This window comes from Ctenocephalides felis, unplaced genomic scaffold (genome assembly GCF_003426905.1).
Source record: "Ctenocephalides felis isolate EL2017-DRISC unplaced genomic scaffold, ASM342690v1 CF-g0.4_SCAFFOLD_01170, whole genome shotgun sequence".
NCBI classification, from domain to species: domain Eukaryota; kingdom Metazoa; phylum Arthropoda; class Insecta; order Siphonaptera; family Pulicidae; genus Ctenocephalides; species Ctenocephalides felis.
In genome coordinates, this window is record NW_020537324.1 from 36,268,984 (window position 1) to 36,292,033 (window position 23,050).

Here is a 23,050-nt window from a genome sequence, read left to right on the forward strand (position 1 = left end):
TTTTTTTCTCAAAATGTTTGTTTTTCTTTTTCTTTTGGATTTTGTCTTAGTTAAGTTAGATTTTTTTATCTGTTTAATCTTCACTCAAAAAGGACAAGATATACGTATCACAACCGTACCCAAAAATTTGTCACAAACGTACCCAACGCACGCTTTTGAAAACAAGTCGTCATTATGACTGAGATAAATCATCTAGGCAAAAACTAATTGCTGGTTAATAACTACTAATGTTCAACTTACATCAAAATAACAAGAAAGCAATATTTTTTACAATTAACAGTTAAAACAATTCGAACATGAAAACTAGCTTTTGACTCTGTAAAAGCGATGCGGTCTGCAAATCAAGTTAATGTAAGGCGCTGACTGAAATTAAAAATAGAAACGTGTTTGAAAAATCACACTTTATCTTTGGATCATATCTCAAAATCAGTATAGTTCATCTGTTCTGACGCCTGTCACTACCATACCCTGGCACAACCGTACCCAGCCTCCCATAATATATATTCAAGTAATTTTTACGGTTCTTATTAAATGTTTTTAAAATATGACCTCAATCTTGTAAAATGTCTTTGAAGTATTTGATTAAAAATATGGAAATACAAAAATTAAAAGCTGAGCTAAAACGTTTTTTTGTTTTGTATTGCAGATGCAGTAAAAACTGAAGTTCGATACCAAATAAACAATATGTTATAAACAAATTAAAGAAATTATTATCTGAACAAATGAAACAAAATATCTAGCTAGCAATATATAAGAGCAATATAGTGCTCAAATTGTATTATATACAATTTAAAATTGTTAACAAATTAAAATTTTCAGTAATAATTAAGTGCATGTTCTATAAAAATATTTAATAGAGATAAAGCAATTTAATATAATATATAAAATACGTAATAGAGGTAAAGGATTTTGATTTCGAACGAGTGTCTGGAAATACATTATAAAATCTGTTACATTATAAAATCATTTGAAACTAGTTTAACAAAGTTACTAAAGATATAAGCATCAACTAATTAAAAGGCAAAATTCAAATGGACTAATATGAATAGTAAAATTATTCCTACTTATTTTAAAGCAATTCCCATTTTTTACATTTTTGAAGTAAAACTTCTGTAAGCCCGACTAGGATGCATCGGAAGTGCGTTACGACAGATAAGATAAGATAAGAGTCGCGTATGTGAATAGAGATCTGTCGTTGTATGCGTACCGATATCAACAAGGAAATCGGCATAGATAAATGAACATTTTAAATTTACATCGTAGTACAAATCTTGATTTAATGAAAAATGCTTGAATCAGAAAAATATTTTATCCGATTCTCTGTAAAAAATTATAATGAAAATAATAAAACAAATGCAGCATTTGCGCCGTATATGAATTATAAGTTTATTGAAATAATTTGTATATTGTTCGTAGTTTCTATAAATCTTGGAAGTTATTGAAATGGAAAATATTTTTTAGGCAAAACAGATATTACAGCTGTAAAGAATGAGATTATATCGCCAGCGAAAAAGTAAAAAAAAATACCATCAGTCAATGAATGTATGTTAATTATATGTGCATGACGCGTGTTACTATATTACTAGTAAACATTATTCAAAATTGTTATATGATGTATTTATTTTCACTTTAATGCCATCTTTTACAGTAGCAAATAAGTTTTACTTCAATCGCGTGTGGGCCCTATTTGCACTCGTTTCTATATGCAAGGGAAGGGTAAAGGTTTTCCAAAAATTACGAAATTGAGAAATATAAATCAATGATTATATTATCCTATAATTTTAATGAAGTATAGTATTTATTTGGTATATAAAATTTTGAGAAAATTAATTAGATGCGTTATTCTGCATTTATTTAAATCATATTTGCTTACTTGATACTATTATTCTAGATACATCTTAAACACAAAAGATAATACTAATCTTCTTTGTGAATAAATAAAGAAATTTAGTTAGAATTTTATTAGACCAAAAGTGAATTCTCTAAATCTAAATAATAAGAACTACTCACCAGTGAATAAGTCTTCAGGAAAGTCTTCCACGGAACTAGGAGCTACGCATGTGAAGTCTTCTACAACAGTTCCATTTGCTAATGTTCTATATATCTTTTTCCTGTAAGTCCGTATGTGAAGAGTAAATGTTTTCAAGTCATCATTGTCATCATCATTAGATTCTTGGACTGTGTCATTGTTGATGTTAGAATATTCTACAGTTTCTCTAGATTTGTTGTATCCTTGAACCATGTATACTTCTTCAGCATCCAGTCCGATTTCTGTGACGCCTACTTCATCTGAACCAATTACGATTTCTGTAACAACTGGTAATAAAAAATACAATTAGATGAAGAAATATTTCAGTAGTTATCTTTTGAATGTTCGAAAAAAATTAAGATACTATTGTTTTTCAATTGTGAGTTTTGGGCATACTTATTTTTTTTTTTTTTTAAATTTTTTTTTTATTGGCCTCCGCTTTACAGCATTTTTAGCCACATACATTATTCATTTTATTCTTCATCATATTCTATACAATTCTTACATATATATTTCTTATACATTCATCATATATATACTATCTCTTCTTATATCCTAATCTTCCATCCAATTTTCATTCTTCTTCTTGTTTCTCAATATGTTCTTCTCATCTTCTAAACTTCTTTTTTCCTATTTTTACTTCTATTTTTTCTCGTATTCTACAAATTAACAATTATTTGGAAGCGCCAGGAGTCGAACCATCGATCTCCGGCATGTGAGTCGGACATGCTACCTCTGAGCTACGTCCGCCACATACTTATTTTTATAAATTCAAGATTAAGTTACAAATATAAACAAACTTGAAGCTACGAGTTAAAACTATACATGAAATATTATATTTTAAGAGACTCCTTGTACATAAAACTCGAAATTAAAGTAATATCTAAAATCTCTGTAACAATTCAGGATAAGGAGACGTGCTGATTATAATCATTTTGCCAAATAGTATTTGGCCAAGGCTGGTCCAAAAATAAAATTTAACTGGCGGGGTGCATGGCATCGTGCCTTAAAACAAATTGCTCGTACTTTCCGTACCGTAAATGAACATTTGAGGAATAAAAATAATCAATAATTGTTGAAATAATGAATAATTTCAAATAGATTTATTATAAATACATACTGTAAAGTTATAAGTGCTTATTATATTGGGCGACGAGTTTTTGCAACTTTCCTCATGGAAAACTGCCACTTTCAGCTAGTTATAAATATGTTATATATATGTATATATATACATTGTTTCGATTAATATGATGACGTGTAGGATGCATATCTATTGATGTGATTTTTATAAATAAATATACTTAAGAGTGTAAAGTATAAAAACAAATCAAAGTTTGCAAATTGAAATCATATTTATCACCAAAATCTTATATCAAGTGTTTTTCTTAATTCAAATCTTATCATCGAAAATGGAATCCGTAAATAATAACTGATAAAGATAATTTTGTAATAAAGCTTCTGTAATAATTACATAAATAATAAATGACTATTTAGAATGCTTGACTTTGTAAACAAAAAATAGTTAAGTTAAAAATTTTGTTTAGTTATTTTAAAAGAGATTTTTTTAAATATAAGATTGATTGAAAAGAATTCTTAGCATATTTGTCGATAGAAATCAAATTCAACAAATCTTTCAGTAAGATAATATTTATATATGAGGTAATCTATATTCTGAGCAAAATATTAATCAATTTTAAGATAACATATTTTATTCTATCAGTTATTTGCTAATTTACAAGTATGCTATTTTTAATATATTTATTGAATATGCAATAAATGATAATAAATATCTATAAACAGTGAAAAATGTCTATTTGAATTTGAATAAATTGACCCCAGTGAATCTCGGCCAGGCGGGAAAAAAATCGGAGGACAATATTTAAATCTTGGGTCAGAATTATTTTCAATATACAAAAAAAAAATTGAAACCAAAATTTTTTTTTCGGAAGCAATTATTTTATCGAAACAAGCAGAAAGTTCTTTGAATCACTCAAATCGGACGCTTAGTTCTCAAAAAACTTCTATTTTTGCACATCTAGCTCTGTATCATTGAAATGGCTGGACCTGCCTTTGCCAAAAACTAATCAACTCTTCTCCCAATCATTATAAATTGAATGTTTTTAGATCATTCAAATCGGATACTCTGTTCTCTCAAAAACTCGATTCCTATTTTCTGCACTCTTTGCTCCGTATCTCCGTAACGGCTGGACCTGTCTTTGCCAAAAAATAATCAGCATATCTCCCTATCAATAGAAATCGAATGTTTTTTGAACCATTCAAATCGGTTGATCCGTGCGCTCGAAAACGTGAACGAAATGCGGACACACAAAACACACACACACGTCCATTTTGTCTGAAGTATGCCAAAATATTCAGAAATCTCTGAAACGTGAAGGTATACAAAAATGTTCATGTTCGATTTTCGGCTCATTACTAAAACTACCCTAGGGGAATTTAATAAGTGGTATTTACATTGGTCAAAAAATTCTAATAATCATCATGAATATCTTTTAAAAGCCATATGCTTGATCGTAATTAACAATTTCATATAAATTCAATATAATTTGGAAATATTGTGTTAAGAGGGGCATTTGATAAACCGACCAATATTCATTTTGTCTGTATTATCGAACTTTTGAAATAAGTGGTATATACATTGGTCAAGAAAATAATCAATTAGCGTCAAAAACATCAATGATACCTTTTAAAAATCATATTCTTGATCGAAATTAAATAATTAAATCTATTATAATTTGTTTATGTAATCGTAATCGATTACTGAAGCATCGTTGTAAGAGTCAAGAAGATGGTTGAATCGCATCAATAGAAAAGAATGCAACCAAAATGCAAATACTTCATATCTACAACTCTTCTGCACTTTACAGGATCAATCTTCTCAAAAATTAATTACAACGTGTTTCCGATCATCGTTGAATAAGTCTGACGTCAACTCTGAAAGTGTAGTGTTGACTTAAAAATATTATTAAAAAACTTCTAACTTTACTTGTTCTTGAGATAACGGTGGAGTTCCTTTTTACCCTATATTTATTCCATCTATTAATACATACATTTTTCTTTCGACAATAGTTAACATATGATAGATAATTAAAATATTTATGTTGAAATAATATTGTTATTATTGTATTAATTATATGTTGAAGAAATATATTTAATTTTGAAATATCAAGATTGTACCTTTGCATAAATAATTTTAGATTTAAATTCTGGAGTTATTGAATATGAACTGAATATTTATATAATTTTAAACATTTTTCTTATATTATTTTCACACTATAAATAATTTCACAGAAACGACTATCGGATTTTTTTAATTTCAACATTGATCCACAATAAATATTTTTTTATATTTTTAGGTCACAATTCAATAAGCTAATTCATTAAACTTTAATTATCGCTTGCCGTCACGACTAAAGCAAGTTAAATATTGATTTGTATTATTATTAAGCCTTATTGTAAACATTTTCGCAAATTCTTCTTCATGTATTGATAATTATATAATCACGTAATATTTTACCGCAAAATATAACAAAAGATATTAAACCACCACAAGACCATCCTTAAATTTTATTTTCTATGGAATATAAATTATTCTAATCTTGTTTTAAGATTAGTTGTTCAATATATTCAAGTATAATATGTGGACAACAACGTCAGTTTTTTCCATGATCTTTTATGCTTTAAGGTTACATTAAAATATATGTTTTCCAAAAAGCCACTTTTTCATTTTTATATAATAACTTGCTCATTAATTAAGGTAGATTATAATTATTATAAGATGGTAATTGGTACAAATATTTTTAACTTCCCGTAGGGTAAGTTATTGTAATGGGCCGAAAATCGGAATTGAAAATTTTTACATTACTCGACGTTTTGAAGGTTTCTGAACGTTTTGGCATACCTCAGAAAAAATGGATGTGTGTGTGTGTGTGTGTGTATGTATGTATGGATACAAATTTCCAGTCACGTTTTAGGGCGCACGGATCAACCGATTTGAATGGTTCAAAAAACATTCGATTCCTATTGATAGGGAAAAGAGCTGACTAGTTTTTGGCAAAGGCAGGTCCAGCCGCTTCGGAGATACGGAGCAAAGAGTGCAGAAAATAGAAATCGAATTTTTGAGAGAACGGAGTATCCGATTTGAATGATCTAAAAAACATTCAATTAGTAATGATTGGGAGAAGTGTTTATTAGTTTTTGGCAAAGGCAGGCCCAGCCATTTCGAAGATACAGAGCTAAATATGTAAAAAATGGCAGTTTTTGAGAGAACTAAGCGTCCGATTTAAATGATTCAAAGAACTTTCTGCTTGTCTTAACAAAATAATTGATTTTGGAAAAAAAAAATTTTGTTCCATTTTTTTTTTTTTTTTTTTTAGTTTTTTGTATATCGAAAATATTTCAGATTTTATTTTTAATTCTAACTATAGTTCTAATATACTTTACAAATAACTTCAACTCTGCAATTCAGTTTATATATTTCTTATAAATATTAGACAATGTTACAATATTTATAATAATTTATTTGAAAACATTCAAAATTTCTCGAACATTTTGTTACGGTATGGGAAGTTTCAGCAATTTGCCTTAAAGCACGATGCCATAATTGCCTCAAGACAGAATTCCACTTACAGCTAGTTGTTTAATTTTTTGTATATCGAAAATATTTCAGATTTTATTTTTAATTCTGACTATAGTTCTAATATACTTAAACAAATAATTTCAACTTTGCAATTCAGTTTATATAATTCTCATGAATATTAGACAATGTTACAATATTTATAAAAATCTATTTGAAAACATTCAGTATTTCTCGAACATTTCGTTACGGTACGGGAAGTTCCAGCAATTTGCCTTAAGGCACGATGCCACCCACCCCACTAGTTTTTGTCTTTCATTTGGCCCTACAAATTCAAACAGATGATAGTAACCAAGCATTTAGTAGATATATTTTCATAACCGATAACAATTTCATTTAGTTTGAGAAAATAACATTGTCGAATATTTACCGTATGCTGTCCAACAGCAAACAAAAATAGATATAATTGGTTTTATATAAAATTCTATACAATTCAATAGTGCGTAATTAAGCGAGTAATAAATCCTTCAAAGAATTTCATGGAGGCCGTCTCTATTAATATATTACTTTTATTATTGATATGTTTCACCATTTCTTTTGAAATGATAAATTTTATGATTTTCTTCTGAAAAATGAGTCGGAACTGATTATATAGAATAGCAATGGCAAAACATTTTTTTACCATCACCTCAAAATATTTACCTTCTTGTAGGGTAAGTTATAGTAATCGCAAAAAAATCGAAAATAAATTATTCTATATATCTTTGCGTTTCAGAGGTTTTTGAACATTTTGGCATACCTTAGAAAAAATGGATGTATGTGTGTATGTGTGTGTGCGGATACAAATTTTCGTCGACGATTTTGGGAACACGGTTCAACCGATTTCGATTAATCAAAAAACATTCGATTACTGTTGATAAGGACACGTGCTGATAAGTTTTTGGCATTGACAGGTCTAGCCGTTTCGTAGATGCCAAAAACGGTAACTCAGTTTTTAAGAGAACGGAGCGACCGATTTTAATAATTCAAACAACATTTTACTTGTATGTATAAGATGAAAAACTGATCAAATTTTCATAAAGGCAGGTCTAGCGGTTACGGAGACCTAGTGAAAAAAGTTAAAAAAAGGCCATTTAGCGGTCAAAAATGATCATTAGCATATGCACATCAAATTATCAGATATTTTATAGAGATTTTAACATTTGGCCTAGCGGTTTATCCGTAAATTCTAAAAGTGTAAAATTTTTCAGCCCACAATTTTGAATCGATTTTCACATGTGAAAAATTATTAAAATTATTGATGCGAAATAGCGTTGGTTCGGTTTTAGTAAAGATCTGTTGAGCCGTTTTTTCGTAATTAAATCTAGAATCATTTTTTTGATGATTTTGATAAAACTTTGTATGACGATAGATTTTGTAGTATAAAATCAACACGATTTCCAACTAGACTCACTGACATTAAATTTTGGCAGTAACTGAAATAATTTTAATTATATGTATATTTGATCTATATACCCGAAAAATTGTTCCTAAATATCAGTTATTTTCTAACACTCATTGAATAAGTTTGATATTTATGGTCTTCTTCTACTATTGTAGTACTATTAATTGCAAATTAAAATAACATGCAAAATATTTTTATAATTCTATCTTTGTCGATAATCTTATGCGATATTTAAGACAATTATTTGTTGCGTTTGCGTATGTACATTAATAGGCAAGTTTATAGCTCAAGGAAATACTTCGAGACATTGATCTGAGTAAACTTATAATGATGCATATAAATCACCTATAATAATACATTTTCAGTAGCCATTGCAATTATAATAATTTTACTTCAGAAAATATTCAATGAGAAGAGTAAAAAATATGCCATTTGGTCAAAAAGGATCATTAAATATCAAGTTATCAGATGTTTTATATCGATTTTTATAATGTACATATTTTCTTTTACATATTTGTGAGTTCCGTACCAACGTTTATTCGTTTGGCTGCGATGTGGCGCTTACGCCTTTTAACATTTTTCTATAAGAAAGCCACGCAGCACGATTTCTATAAAAAAGTTCAAAATTTCCAAAATTTCTACATATAAAACAATCGCATTTCTCCTAAAATCTTCTTTTCGAAAATTTCAAAACCCTCAAAAATCTAATTGTTTCAAAGGTTTCTAATAATAATAAAGTTTTTTTTAAATAAATAATTTTCGGTACGGAAAGTTACAGCAACTTGCCTTAAGGCACGATGCCTTGCACCACTAGCTTCACACTTTGCTTAACAAATTGAACGATAAGACTTTTTCATCAAGTAATAATGTTTGCGATAACGATACCTTTTTTCCATACTAAGTACATAAAAAATACCCAAAAGAACAAGAAAATTAAAAGTAATATCGAGCAATTGACAGTCCAATTACCAAGTTAATTTTGTATATTTTAATATACAAAGAAATATGAATTTGTTTACGCAAAGGGCGAAAAAAGACTGGGAGATACAAAAACTAGGTGTAAGTGTCTTGAGTCAAGTTGCATGAACTTACCGATATGTGTAAATACTTGCATCAATTAACAAGATTTGGCTTTGGCCACTTTTAAAGTTTTAACAATAAAATATTAAAATTTGGATGCGGCTCGTTATTAGAAAAGTTGATAAGTTTTCGTGGTTAGACGATTTGCGCAAACCTACAATATTTTACAATGTTCTTCAAAGACTATAAAATCTATCATCATACAAAGTTTCATCCATCTTTTTTCATTATGGTGCCAAAGGTATTCATGATTCACAATGATAGTCCTCATTGAGATACATCAATTGGCTTTTAAATTGTTGAAATCGGTTCAGCCGTTTTTGAGAAATCGTTGATCAAAGGTCTAATTTTGACAAATGCCAAAAAAACGATACTAATTTTTGCAAAATTTGAAAAATTTTTAAAATTAAAAGACCTGTCGTAGGCCCGTAATATTTTAGTATCTACAAGACTATGGTATCTACCGTAAAATCGTCGTTTTTTTTAACTTTATTACAGAAAACTGCCCGGCCGATCTTTACCAAAACTAATCAGCACGATTCCGAACCAATATCTATCGAACGGTTTTTGAATTTTTAAAATCGATTCAGAATTACGGGCTAAAACGTAGACGAAAATTTTTTCACTTATTTGCGATTTGCAAAGAAACTGCCCGGCCTATCGGCGCTAGTCCTCATCGAGATACATCGAATGGCTTTTAAATTTTCTAAATCGGTCCAGCCATTTTAGAGAAAACGTCGATTTACGGCAAAAAAACTGTTCACACACACACATATACACACATACTTTTTCCAAATTTAGTCTCATTCGATTCAGAATGGCTTGAAACGTCGAGAAAACATAAAATTAGCGAGTCGGATTTTTTGATATAAACATAAACTTCGCCTTCGGGAAGTTAATAAATGCTTTCCGGTGTGATAAGATTTTTATTAGGATGTTCATATACGCATCTTACAAAAATCAATAAAGGCACTTGAGTTCCTTATTTATATTGAAGAAAGTATAAATCTAAAATAGAATATCGAAAATAGTTAAAACGATGGGAAAGTTAATTTACTAACTGAGGCCTATTCTTGATGGAAGTAACAATGAGAGTTCACAGGTGCGCGCAGTTACGCACCTATCAATTATTTTCAGAGATATATATGTATATATACATATACTGTTCATAGGCAAGCCACAAATTGCATTCGGCCGAATAGATTTTTCTATCTCTATTTAGGGTAGGGCGTTAGAAAATATATTAGGATCTCGTAAATAGAATCAAGATGATGGCTGGTTATACATTTCTTTGCCTTTACTTTTATATATTGTGGTTAGAAAATTTCTAACATTACTTGCTTTTGAGATATCAGTGGTAGACCAATTCACTCGCGGACCTTTATGCCCTGATATAGCCTATTTTCTTACATCTAATAATAACGGTACATAGATAGTTTCACGTAAAACTAAAATTTGATCCAATAATTGATTTTCGTTTATATATATATGAATTCGTTTATATTTTTATTTCGATTTTCGTTTATATATATATATATATATATATATATATATTCTTTATAAAAATTAATAGAGAAAAATTAAGTATATTCAACTTCCCGTAGGGTGTATGCATAGAAACAATTTTTCGTCCATGATTTGATGCGCATGGATCAATCAATTTGAATGGTTAAAAAAACATTCTATTTCTATTGATATGAAAATGTGCTGCTTAGTATTTATTTAGCATAGGTAGATCCGGCTGTTTCGGAGATACCGAACAAAGAGTGCAGAAAATAGAAATCGAGTTTTTGAGAGAACGGAGCATGTAATTTGAATGATTCAAAAAATATTCAATTCGTAACGGCGAGAAGTGGTGATTAGTTTTCGGTGAAGGCAGATTCATTCGTTTCGGAGATATGGAGCTAAATGTGCAAAAATTTGCAGTTTTTGAGAGAACTAAGCATTCGGCGATTTGAATGATTTAAAAAACTTTCTGCTTGTAGTGACGAAAAGATTACTTTTTGAGAAAGAATTTATTTTATTTTATTTTTTTCTTTAATATCCCATTTTTTTCTGAATATCGAAAATTATTTGGATTTTGATTTTAATTCTAGCTAAAGTTCTAAAGCTTACATGCATACTTCAAATAAATGACCTTCAAAATTAAAAATCGGTTGATCTGTGTTCCTGAAATTGTCGACGAAAATTTGTATCCGCACACACACATACATTCATTTTTTTAAGGTATGCCAAAGTATTCAGAAACTTTTGAAACGTTAAGATATATAAAAATTCTCATTCTCGATTTTTTTGCGATTACTATAACTTACCTACCCTCCGGGAAGTTAATAAAACTGAACATTACTATTGCGTGGTATCAGGATAATCAGGACCGAATGGTTTCATAATCATCTCAGAATGCATTTGTGGTTGATCTTACTAATTGTAAGTTACTGTACAGAAACTTAATAAATGATCACAAAAATTGTAAACATCTCAACTAATAACAAAACATATTAATGTCTTATATGATAAATTATATCCAATATATAATGATTTAAATTATTACTTTGTTTATGCATATACATTTTCACAACCGCACGATGTATTATGTTATACAACGCTAATAGGCAATCTACGAGAACGATAATAAATTTAAAGTAAACAATTGCTCCAAGTGTAATTTTGATGTATTACATATTTATATGAATATGACAATTAAATGTCATATTAGTTAAAACTAATTTAGTAAACATCATAGAAAATACTTACATCTCTGTACATATAATATAATATAAAACACCTGGTTTATATAAACAAGCATGAGTTCATAATCATGCATTTGCATTGCATTTCAATTGACAAAAATACTTTGAATCTGGATAAAATTTGATCAATGATATTATTTCGAAATATAGGTATAAAAAATATAAGATAGGGCGGGGCACAAAGGACCAGTTTGAGATTTTCCAAAAATTTTGCACCTGTCTTTTTTTACCACGCTCAAAAAGGACTTTTTGATAATAAAAAAAATTGAAAATATTTTATTTATTACCCCCAAAACGATCGTTTCGAATACAAGATGAGGGTTTTTTGAATCATTGAAATTGGATACTTCGTTCTCTCAAAAACTGTTATTTTTTGCAAATTTAGCTCCATATCTCGAAAACGGCTGGTCCTGTCTTTGCCAAAAACTAACCACCACGTATTCCCATCAATACCAATTGAATTTTTTTTTGAATCATTCAAATCGGATGTTCCATACTCTTAAAAACTCGATTTTTATTTGCTGCACTCTTTGCTACTTTTGCCAAAAACTAATCAGCATATCTTTTTATTAATAGGAATCCAATGGGGTTTTGAATTTCAAATCGGTTGACTTGTGCTCCCGAAAAAGTCGACGAAAAGTTGTACCCATTCAGATATGTATACTACACACACGACACCCATTTACACACATCCATTTGTTCTGTTCAAAATATTCAGAAACCTGAAACGTGAATATATGCAAAAAAAATTATTTTCGATTTTTGGCCGATTACTATAACTTATCCTAGGCGTAGTTAATTATTCAAGCAATGAAAAATAAAAATTTTATGAACAAAATTTATAAAAGGAATACACCGTGAGAAATATTTATCAGCAGAGATGAAATAACTATTAATTTAATGTATCAGTTGTGAAGTTTTTTTTTCAACTTATTCTATTTTTGAATTTCTATTCTATTATTGTTTTTACCATTGCCTGTATAAAAATTTAGATGATCCTTTTTACCCCACCCACAAGTAAGCTTTTATAAAAGTTATATGAAAAGCTGTTGAATCTAACTTGAAAATAACATTAGTTGTTATGAAACAATAAACTGACGTATACTCAAATATTGTATTCAGATATAAAAAAGCCAAAAAACCTACAGAAGCAACAAAATTCTTTCGTTATAAATATTCTTACATTGTCATTTATGTTCCGATACCGACAGCCTAAGAATGAGATCAAGATAGCTCATTACACATATTTTGCCTTCTACTTTTAAATAGCAACGTTTAATTTTTTTGTTGAGATAATGGTGGTGGACCTTTTTGCCCGCGCACATTTAAGCTTTGCTCTACCCTATCGTAATATATATAAAGTTAGTGTCACGTTGTTTGGCCGCGCAAATTTGATTTGCTCATAATCAAAATCTTAACTTATACTCGAAATATTATATTTTTGGTAATTTCAATAATTTTTGACAAGTGATTATATAAATTGCGTTAACTGATTCACATTCATGAAATAATAAAAAATGTATATTATTACTGTCAAAAATGGTAGAACACAATAAATATCGATCAATCTAAGTTATTTTAAATGCATGCTATAGATAGGGGGAAGTCCCGTAACGCCGGACAGCACCCAATGCCGGACACTCTATTTGACACGTACTATTTAAGCGAGTATAAATATTTTCATATCAGATTGTGAAACAAACAAAACAAGTGAAAGGGACGCTGGTGGCACACAGGTGCAGGATCACGCGTCAAGACTCACCTGTGACGCATACGGCCACGGCGGAAACAACCCTTTGCTGTTTTAGGCGCAAAACCAAGGCGTCACCTAAATATTAATGGAAGTAATTCTAGTATATTTTTGCATTTACATTTGAGTGGCATTCAAAGATAAAAGTAGCACTTGATTGTTATCTGTAGAACATGCCTGTCCCTTAGCACCGGACACTAAGTCTTCCTTCAGTGCCGGAAAGTAAACATATTGATATTTCTTGTGAAAATTGACGTAATTTATTCTAATTATTTAATTTTATTCTGTATGAATGCTAACGGTCACTACATATCCTCATCTTTTGTATTTCCCAGTCAAAGAATGAAAATCTTATGATGAATGCTCTAGCTGAGAGCATCGGTGTGGCTCAGCCAAAAGGATGGATAAATAGTGATCTCAAAATATTCGTCAAAGACACATGCGCAGACACTCCAGAGTTTGGAGATGGCTACATATAGGTTCAATGCTGGTTATTTTGAAATGTTCGGTACTAGATGCTACCTTGTAAAATCATATTTCTTGTTAATTATTTTTTAGCAAAGGTCGCGTTTTTGTTAATTTAGTTTGATTTCTAACTTTGTTATCTAACATAAGTTATAATTTAATAAACATTTCGTAAAATATTTTTTGATTTATTTATAAATAACCTTAGGCGTCCGACACTCGGGCACTTCCCCCTATGTGTAAATATGATATGCATCATATACTATAAATAAGAATTTAAAGCATGAATATTAAAATTTATTAAAAAAATATTTTGTTGACAGAAGTATGAAATAATGAGAAATATGTAAGTGCCAAACATTAGATATTATTGAAATATTCGCAAAAAAATCAAGTTTATTGGAAATACACATTGTTATTTAACCAACTACAGCTTTCGTAGAAAGTATCTACATAAAAAATGTAAATAAAATATATTGGGTGGATTTCAATAAAATAGGCTGGACATGGAGTGTCTTATTATGTTTATATTTTTAAGTATTTATATGGTTAGTAACGTAAAAATAGATAAAAAAAAATATTAAAAATGGTTGTTTAAAGTGTTTTTTGATAAAAATAGTATTTATTAATTTCACAAAATCTGTGTTATAAAGATTGTTATCAAGCTTGACTATATATATTTTATATTATACTCTATGCCTAATAGTCATCATATGGATTAGTTCGTTTGATGAACATAATATGCAAACACTAATAAATTTATAATTAAATAAATGCTATGATAATTATATGAGTAAAAATGGTAAAAACAATGTAAGATCATAACAATTATATGAGTAATTTATAACAAACTATTTGTGTAAAATGCTTAACGACAGCGCGAATTTGAATGACTAATTTAAATAGTGTAATTCAATTCAACATTTAAATTAAATATCTTTAGCACTTTAATGCAAAAAAGCAATTATTTCACTATAAATAAATAAATAAATAAATAAATAAATATATATATATATATATATATATATATAGATTTGCACCTTTTTGAGAATGCCCTAAAATACATTTTATTTGGATATCTCTTACAATTTGGATACAAAAATATAAATAGCCTAATGAATGATTATAAAAATGTTGTGTCATTCTATAATAATTTGGTAAACAATTATAAATAGCAAAAATTGATAAATAAAGCAAATAACTGCCAATTTGCATTTATAATTACTTAAGAATAACATATTTATGACGTTTTCGATCGCGTCAAAAAATAATTTCAAGTTCATATGCATCGCGTAAAGATAGTGAAAGTATGATTGTTTGACTTGAATTTGATGGAAATATAAAATTTTGATTTCGTTAACAAAAACTTTGAAGGCAGAAAGTATAAAAACTAGTTGGAATTGGTATTTTGCCTTGAGGCAAGTTACATGCACTTCCCGATATGTGTAAATGATCAACTTAATCAATATAATATAAATTAATTTATGAGTCATTAAAAGTATTCCGAGTGGATTTATCACACATCATTAAAAACGAACGAACACTCTATCGTTATCGTAAATCGTCTAAGTTTAATTTTAATAAATGTTAAAAAAACTACTCATTTTCTCAAACTTAGATAAATTGATTAAATAAATTAAAATTATGATGTGTGTGTATGTATGTATGTAGTATGTATGTATGTATGTAAGTATGTTCAACCGATTTGAATTATTCAAAAGGCATTGACATGAAGATTTGCAGATTAGTTCATGGCATAGGCAAGTCCAGCTGTTTCAAAGATACGGGGCAAAAAGTGCAGAAAATGGCAATTGAGTTTGTGAGAGACGAAACATCCGATTAGAATGATTCTATAAACATTCCGTTTGTGTTGACGTAATGAAGAACTGATTAAATTTTTGCAAATGCATGTCCAGCGGTTTTGGAGATCTAGAAAAAAAAGTTTAAAAAAATGGCATTTGATGGTCGAAATATAAATATTTAGAAATTTGAATCAATCAATTTGAATGATACCAAGAACTTTTATTAAATTTCAAAATTTCAAAGTTTGCAAAAAGTATTAGTATCTTCAAAACAAGAATTTTATTTCAATATTCATATTTTTCAAAAAAATATATCTTCTTGAAAAAATCTAATTTTCTTTTTTGAGCTTTTAAAATTTTCAAATTAAAGTACGAGAAATTCCAGCAATTTGCCTTAAGGCACATGATGCCATGCACTACTAATTTAATTTTTATTGACTTTATTTTCAACAATATGTTACAAAATAAAACGAGCTATTATAAGTAATATATATTACAAGCTATTATGCATTTGTATGTGTGTGTAAATTAAGGTTTCATATCGATTTTCTTTGCTTTATTTACTAATAAATTGAAATTATTTGCAATTATTTTCATACATAATTGCACATACTTCAGAAATGATAATCTGGACTGCAATTAATCTAATCGTATTTATATGCAATGTAACTTCATTATCCATATCAACAGACTTTCTTTTTCTTGTCAATTATCAGTTCGGCATCTATATAAGAAAACCATTTAAGCTAAAATTGACAATTAATGGATGATAATGAGTTTTTAATTATTATGAGATTACTAAAATTCAAAATGTTTGTCAGAGAAGACTTAATACTGGACAAAGTATTTTGAGATTAAACTTATTAGTTTTCCTATGTATATGTATCCTAAGTTTTATTGTAACATGAGACGTCTAATTGTATGATAATGTTTAACATAAAAAGCAATTTCAGTTAACATGCAGTTGTGGAAATATGATTTCTCTACTATTAGGCACTTTCTATTTATATTTATATAACGAAATAATTAACTAATTTACTAGCATCTGCTTAAATCGCTCTTGCCCGATATAACACTAAAGTCAATTGAATAAGATTCATCAACTTTAATGCCACTTATCCATATGCACTTAATAGATTATTATTATTAATTATTTTTGTTTACGTAATTCACATAATAAATTGATCATATATATTATTTTACTAGCAAACCCGACGAACTCTGTTTCGTCACCAGATGGTTTCGTGAGGAAGATGAAGAAATTTTTTGTTTGTTTTATATTTGAAAAGGAAAAATTTGATTTTATTGCACAACAGTAATGAATTTATTTCGATTACAAAAATGAAGTGTTTTTTAGTTGAACTTCTCTAAGTAAATGAAAGTGAATCCGCCAATTATCCGTTTCATTGAAGTGCTCTTTGGTAAACCACATTTTTTGTTTTTTGGTCTGACGTTAACACAAACAAAACGGATGGTTTTCCAACTCGTGAACAGGGAACGTATAACTGCCTATGTGAAAAACAATGATTTTATAAATAATTTATTTGAAATTTATCCCGCAAACACTAAGCGATTGGCCTTGCGACTTGTTATTGCGAACGCAAGGCGAACTGGAAATTGCAATCGTTTGAAGTCAAACGGAAGACCAGTCAGAATCATTGGTATATCACGAAATCGCCAGCAATTTTTGATTGAATTGTGAAATTCAGTGCGTGTACATCATTATTCTTTGCGGCAAGAATTACTCGTTGACTTCACCAAGCATAATTCTGATAATTTTCACTAATGTCATCACTCGAATTTTTAATTACGGTGCGTAAAGTTCCAGCAGCTTGCATTAAGGCACGATGCCATGCATAACTAATTTTTTTAGCTGTTAACCTTGCGGAGCCCGAGACCTTTCCAACAAATGCAAAATTGTCGAAATCGGTTCGTGCGTTCTGGAGTTATTTTGTCAGGAAGGAAAACACGCCTTTTTTATATATATAGAAGATAATCTATTTAAAATTATTTAAAACAGTTATTGATTATTTTTATTACTCGAACTTTTAATTACGGTGCATGAAGTTCCAGTAATTTGCATCAGCACACGATGCTATGCACCACTAATTTTCTTAGCTATTATTAATTAAACTTATTAATTATTAAGATTAATAATTATATTAAACCTTGCGGAGCCCGAGACCTTTCCAACGAATGCAAAATTGTCGAAATCGGTTCGTGCGTTCTGGAGTTAATCCGTCAGGAAGGAAAACCCGACTTATTTTTATATATGAAGAAGATTACATTGAGTTAATAACAGTTGTCAATTTTTCAAAAAATAGAAACAAGTATATTTGAGAGAATAAAAACTATTAAAAATCCTATCAGCTTTGCGAAGAATTTGTTTGATCAAAGTCATGTCTTTAAAAAGATTCTAGTGACTTACTTTGGGTCTACTAAAAAATAGGAAAAATATGAACCAAATGACATAGTGATCTTATTAAAAAGTTAGATAGTTTTAGTATCCTCTCCGTTTAACATGAAGAAAGCTAAATTGCAATCTTGCCAGATGTTGAGCGTCATTGCCTTGGTGAGGTAATCAGTTCAAATCGCTCCTTCAAAGGTTTATTTTTGAAGAGGTTTCTGAACATTTTGGCATATCTTAAAAAATGAATGTGTTTATGTGTGTGTATGTATGTGTGGATAAAATTTTTCGTCCACGTTTTCGGTAGCACGTATCAACCGATTTGAATGATTCAAAAAACATTCGATTCCTATTGATAGGGAGAGACGTGCTTATCAATTTTTGGTAGAGACAGGTCAAGCCGTTCAGGAAATATAGGGCAAAAAGTGCGAAAAATAGAAAGTCGGTTTCTCGTGAACCAGGCATCCGATTAGAATGATTCAGCAAATATTCGTTCCAGTCTTTTTCGAGATGAGGAGAAAAAAGTAGATGTTATAAAGAGAATAAATCATATAATTAAAAAAACATTTTGCTTGTGTTGACAGTGTGAAAAATGATTAGTTTTTGGGGAAGGCAACAAAAATTATTTCAACTTTTTTTTTTTTTTTAAATTTGCAATTTTTTTAATATGCAAAATTATTCGGATTACAATTTTCTTTTAGGCTAAAAACTTCAAAAACTTCTCGAATATTTCATTACGGTACGGAAGATTTGTGCAATTTGCCTTAAGGCACAATGCCATTAACCACTATTTTCATTTCTTACAGGTAAAGCTTCAAACATATTATATAAATAACACCGGTTTCCACTTAAATTTACTATCATTAAAACGGATTTTAATTTTCATTTACAATTTTGTCTTTAACTAGTAATTTATAAATAGATTCTTATTACTACACTTGCCACGTTTATTCATGTGAATCACCTACTTGTTATCTGTTTACTGTATGCTTCTGAAAACATATATTTTTTATAATTTCATTTGAAGTTTTGTACAAACAGATTACTGAAAATCCCATTTAAGGTGTAGTAACATATGTGACCGTTGAGATCAGTATTTTTCTGATCAGATTAGAAGGCATTTACTTTAATATTATATGCTCAAGAATTCTATTTGTTATCATTATCAATCACAGCCATTCGTTCGGAAATTATCAAAGTCAGAGATTGATAACAGACATCAAATGACCATCTCACTTTTCAAGGACACGAATTTGAAAATTCATAATTGATGGTAATACATTTAAAGTTAGATAATATTAAACTTATTTTAATTGGTCTCATAGATACTTCCTTAATAGATATACATTTGTTAATTGGTAAAAAAATAGTGAATACTGCACAGTTCACGGGCTCGCCCGTAGGTAAGTGGTTAAGAGCGACGGGACTTGTTTCAGAGGTCCCGGGTTCAATACTCACTTTGAGCAGCCTGTTGTCAGGCAACAGTGACAACGATTTTCACTTGGAAATATAGATAGCAATATGTTTCCAAGTCAAAATAGCCCTCACCCGGCATTGTTGCACCATACTTGCCCTATTACAGAGATTGCAATAAAAATTTATCATACAGAGATGTGACAACTGTTTGGGTTGCCATCTGTAATAAAACAAATGTAGTTTGTAAGATATTAATCACAACAGCTCATAGAACCCATAAGTTTTGATCGCTGTTCAAATAAAATTATAAAAAAAAACTGCACAGTTCACATTGCAAGCTCTTTGTGAGAGGATGAGCTAATAATTTTAGTTTAGTTCTTAATGTACGAGTATAATGTATTTACAGTAAAAAAAATTAACCAAATTATATATTAAACCAGTATATTATGCAGAAAACCGAATACCGAATATTCGGTAACACAATTATTCGATCGTATTTTAGCGCCAAAAGTTGTACATAGGTGAATGTTTAATAGCAATTTTCCACGGTATAATATAAGGTAGAGTGGGGCTTGAAGGTCTGCAGGTAAAAAGTGCACTTCCGATAACTCAAAAATAAGTAAAGTTAAGAATTTTTTTTAACAATATTTGAAACTAGAAAGAAAAAGATGTATAACTAGCCATCACCTTGATTATTACTATTGCACTATCAGGAGATAAACGGCAATGTTTGAAAATCCATAACAAAAGTATTTTATTCGTTGTTAGTTTTTATGGTCGTGAACACTGTAGTTTAGTTTGAGAAACGTTAATAAAATTTTAAAGCATGTGTTATTTAATTGTTTTATAAAATGTATAGTTAATTGAAAATTTAAAAAATATATCTTAAATATTTTTTCATGTAAAAATAGTACTTTCCTAGAATAGTTGCATCGATTTTAAAAAGTCACCCCTATTTGATAAATTCTAATCGAGAAATAATCAAATATGTATTAGTCAACTGTTGGGTTGACCATTCAAAAATACGACGTACAAGAATTTTTAATCGATTGATGTTAAAACTAGAGAAGCGCATGGCATCATGTCTTAAGGCAAATTGCTAGAACTTCTCGTATCAAAAAATTAGATTTATATGAAACTAAATTTTTGAAATTATTTTCTTGGAAAAAAGACTTTTTGAAAAAAAAAGTGTTTTCTTTCTAATTATAACTATTATCATGAAATATTCTGGATGTTCTGAACTTTTTTCAAAGCAATCGTACTACTTCAACTGCATAGAAACGAAATATCGAAGCGCGTAAGCGCCTTCTGACGAATAAACATTGGTACGGAACCCATAGGAATGTAAACAAAATTTATACTTTTATTGTTGAAATCTCTAAAAAATATCTGATAATTTTAGGTGTGTACTCGTATGTCTAATGATCATTTTTGACCGCCAAATAGATTTTTTTTTACTTTTTTTACTAGATCTCCGAAACCGCTAGACCTGCTTTTAGGAAAATTTAATCAGTTATTCATCTTGTCAATACAAGCAACATGTTTTTTGAATTAATAAAATCGGACACTCCGTTATCTTAAAAACTGAGTTACCGTTTCTGGCACTTTTTGCTCCGTATCTTCGAAACGGCTAGACTTGTCTATACCAAAAACTAATCAGAACGTCTATTATCAACAACAATCGAATGTTGTTTGAATAATTGCACACACACACACATATTCAGGAACTCTGCCTCTCTTAGTCTTAGCAGAGGAAAGACGGATTTACCACCAAAGACATCAACAACTGAGTCCTGAAAAGTTGAGATTAGAAGAACGGCATAACAGCATTGACCGATGGCAGCAATTGTGAGATGTTGCATAGAAGGGCAGATAGACGCAACGTCTTATTCCAAACATCAAAGTCTGGCTAAGTCGCAAGCATGGAGAAGTAAATTATTATACTACGCAAATGCTATCTGGGCACGGCTGTTTTCGAGCCTACCTACACCGCTTCAAGCACGATAGCTCGCCGGATTGCCTATATTGTTTGGGCGAAATCGAAGATGCTGAACATGTGTTTTTCGTGTGCCGGCGAATTGGTGCTCTACGGGACGATGTGAAAGAGACATTGAGTAGAAGAATTAACCCAGGTAATGTTGTTGAAGTATAAGATATATAAGATAGAAAGTGATTCCTACGGTAAGTTCATAAAACTATAGTGGCGCATGGCATCGTGACTTAAGGCAAATTGCTGGAACTTACTATTCCACAAATATATATTTTTTTAAATCTTTGAATTTTTTGAAAACTTCGAAAAAATGCGATTTTGCGATTTGTTGGAAATATTGAACTTTTTTTCAAAGCAATCGTACTGCCTGGCTGTTTTAGAAAAGAAATATCGAAGCGCGTAAGCGCCGCGTCGCAGTCTAACATATAACCATTGATGCGGAACCCATAGAAATGTATACAAACTTTATACTAATTATAAACTTCCCGTAGAGTAATGGGTCAAAAATTGAAAATGAAAATGCTTTCGTTTAAAAAGTTTCTGAAGATTTTGTCATACCTCAGAAAAAATGGATGTGTGACTAGGTGTGTGTATGTGAGTGCATGTGTGTATGTGAAGAGACAATTTTTTGTCGACTTTCAAATAGATTATTAAAAATAATGTAACTTTCATTATCCTTATTCTATAAAAAGTAAATAGACAAAACTTAATCAATCGGATTGAAAATTAAGTTCTAAGTAAATATTATATAAACTGAATTGCAAAATTAAAATTATTTATCTAAAGTATATAAGTGATGTTTAGAAAATTAGCTAGAATTGGAATTAAAATCCGAATTATTCTTTGATATATATAATGATAAAAGCAACCGTTTCGTCAACACATTCAACGGATGCTTAGCTCTCAAAAACTTAAATTTTTTGCACATTCAGCTCTACATCTCCAAAAAACGGCTGGACCTGTCTTTTCCAAAATCTAATCACCACTTTTCCTCATCATTACAAATCGAATGTGTTTTAAATCATTGAAATTGGTTGATCCGTGCTCTCGAATTCGTTATATGATTAAGTTATATGGTATTTAAAAATGTCTTATTTTATTATACTTATAATACTCTTCTCAAAAAGTTTTGCTTTAATTAGTTATTAATATGTATTAATATTATTATAATTGTTTTACTATTCACTTTAATACTAAGCACTTTACTTTTCAAATGTATAAAACAATAAGCAAATGATATGACAGTTTTTGAAGAGATGATACTGCGTTTTTGTTGCCTTTATGATTGTTTTAAGTCATTAATAAAGTCAATTACTATTTTAT

The 23,050-nt window shown here is 29.4% G+C and overlaps 1 protein-coding gene across 1 annotated transcript in view; it reads right to left on the reverse strand.

Annotated features, from left to right (window-relative positions):
* The window catches only part of LOC113367168 (sodium/potassium/calcium exchanger 2-like), a 52,681-nt gene that overhangs the window by 25,067 nt on the left and 4,564 nt on the right, over positions 1-23,050 (reverse strand). Inside the window, exon 2 of the mRNA XM_026608798.1 lies at positions 2,011-2,316. Within this exon, the coding sequence (XP_026464583.1) occupies positions 2,011-2,316 (306 nt within the window). The remainder of the gene's footprint in view (positions 1-2,010; positions 2,317-23,050) is intronic.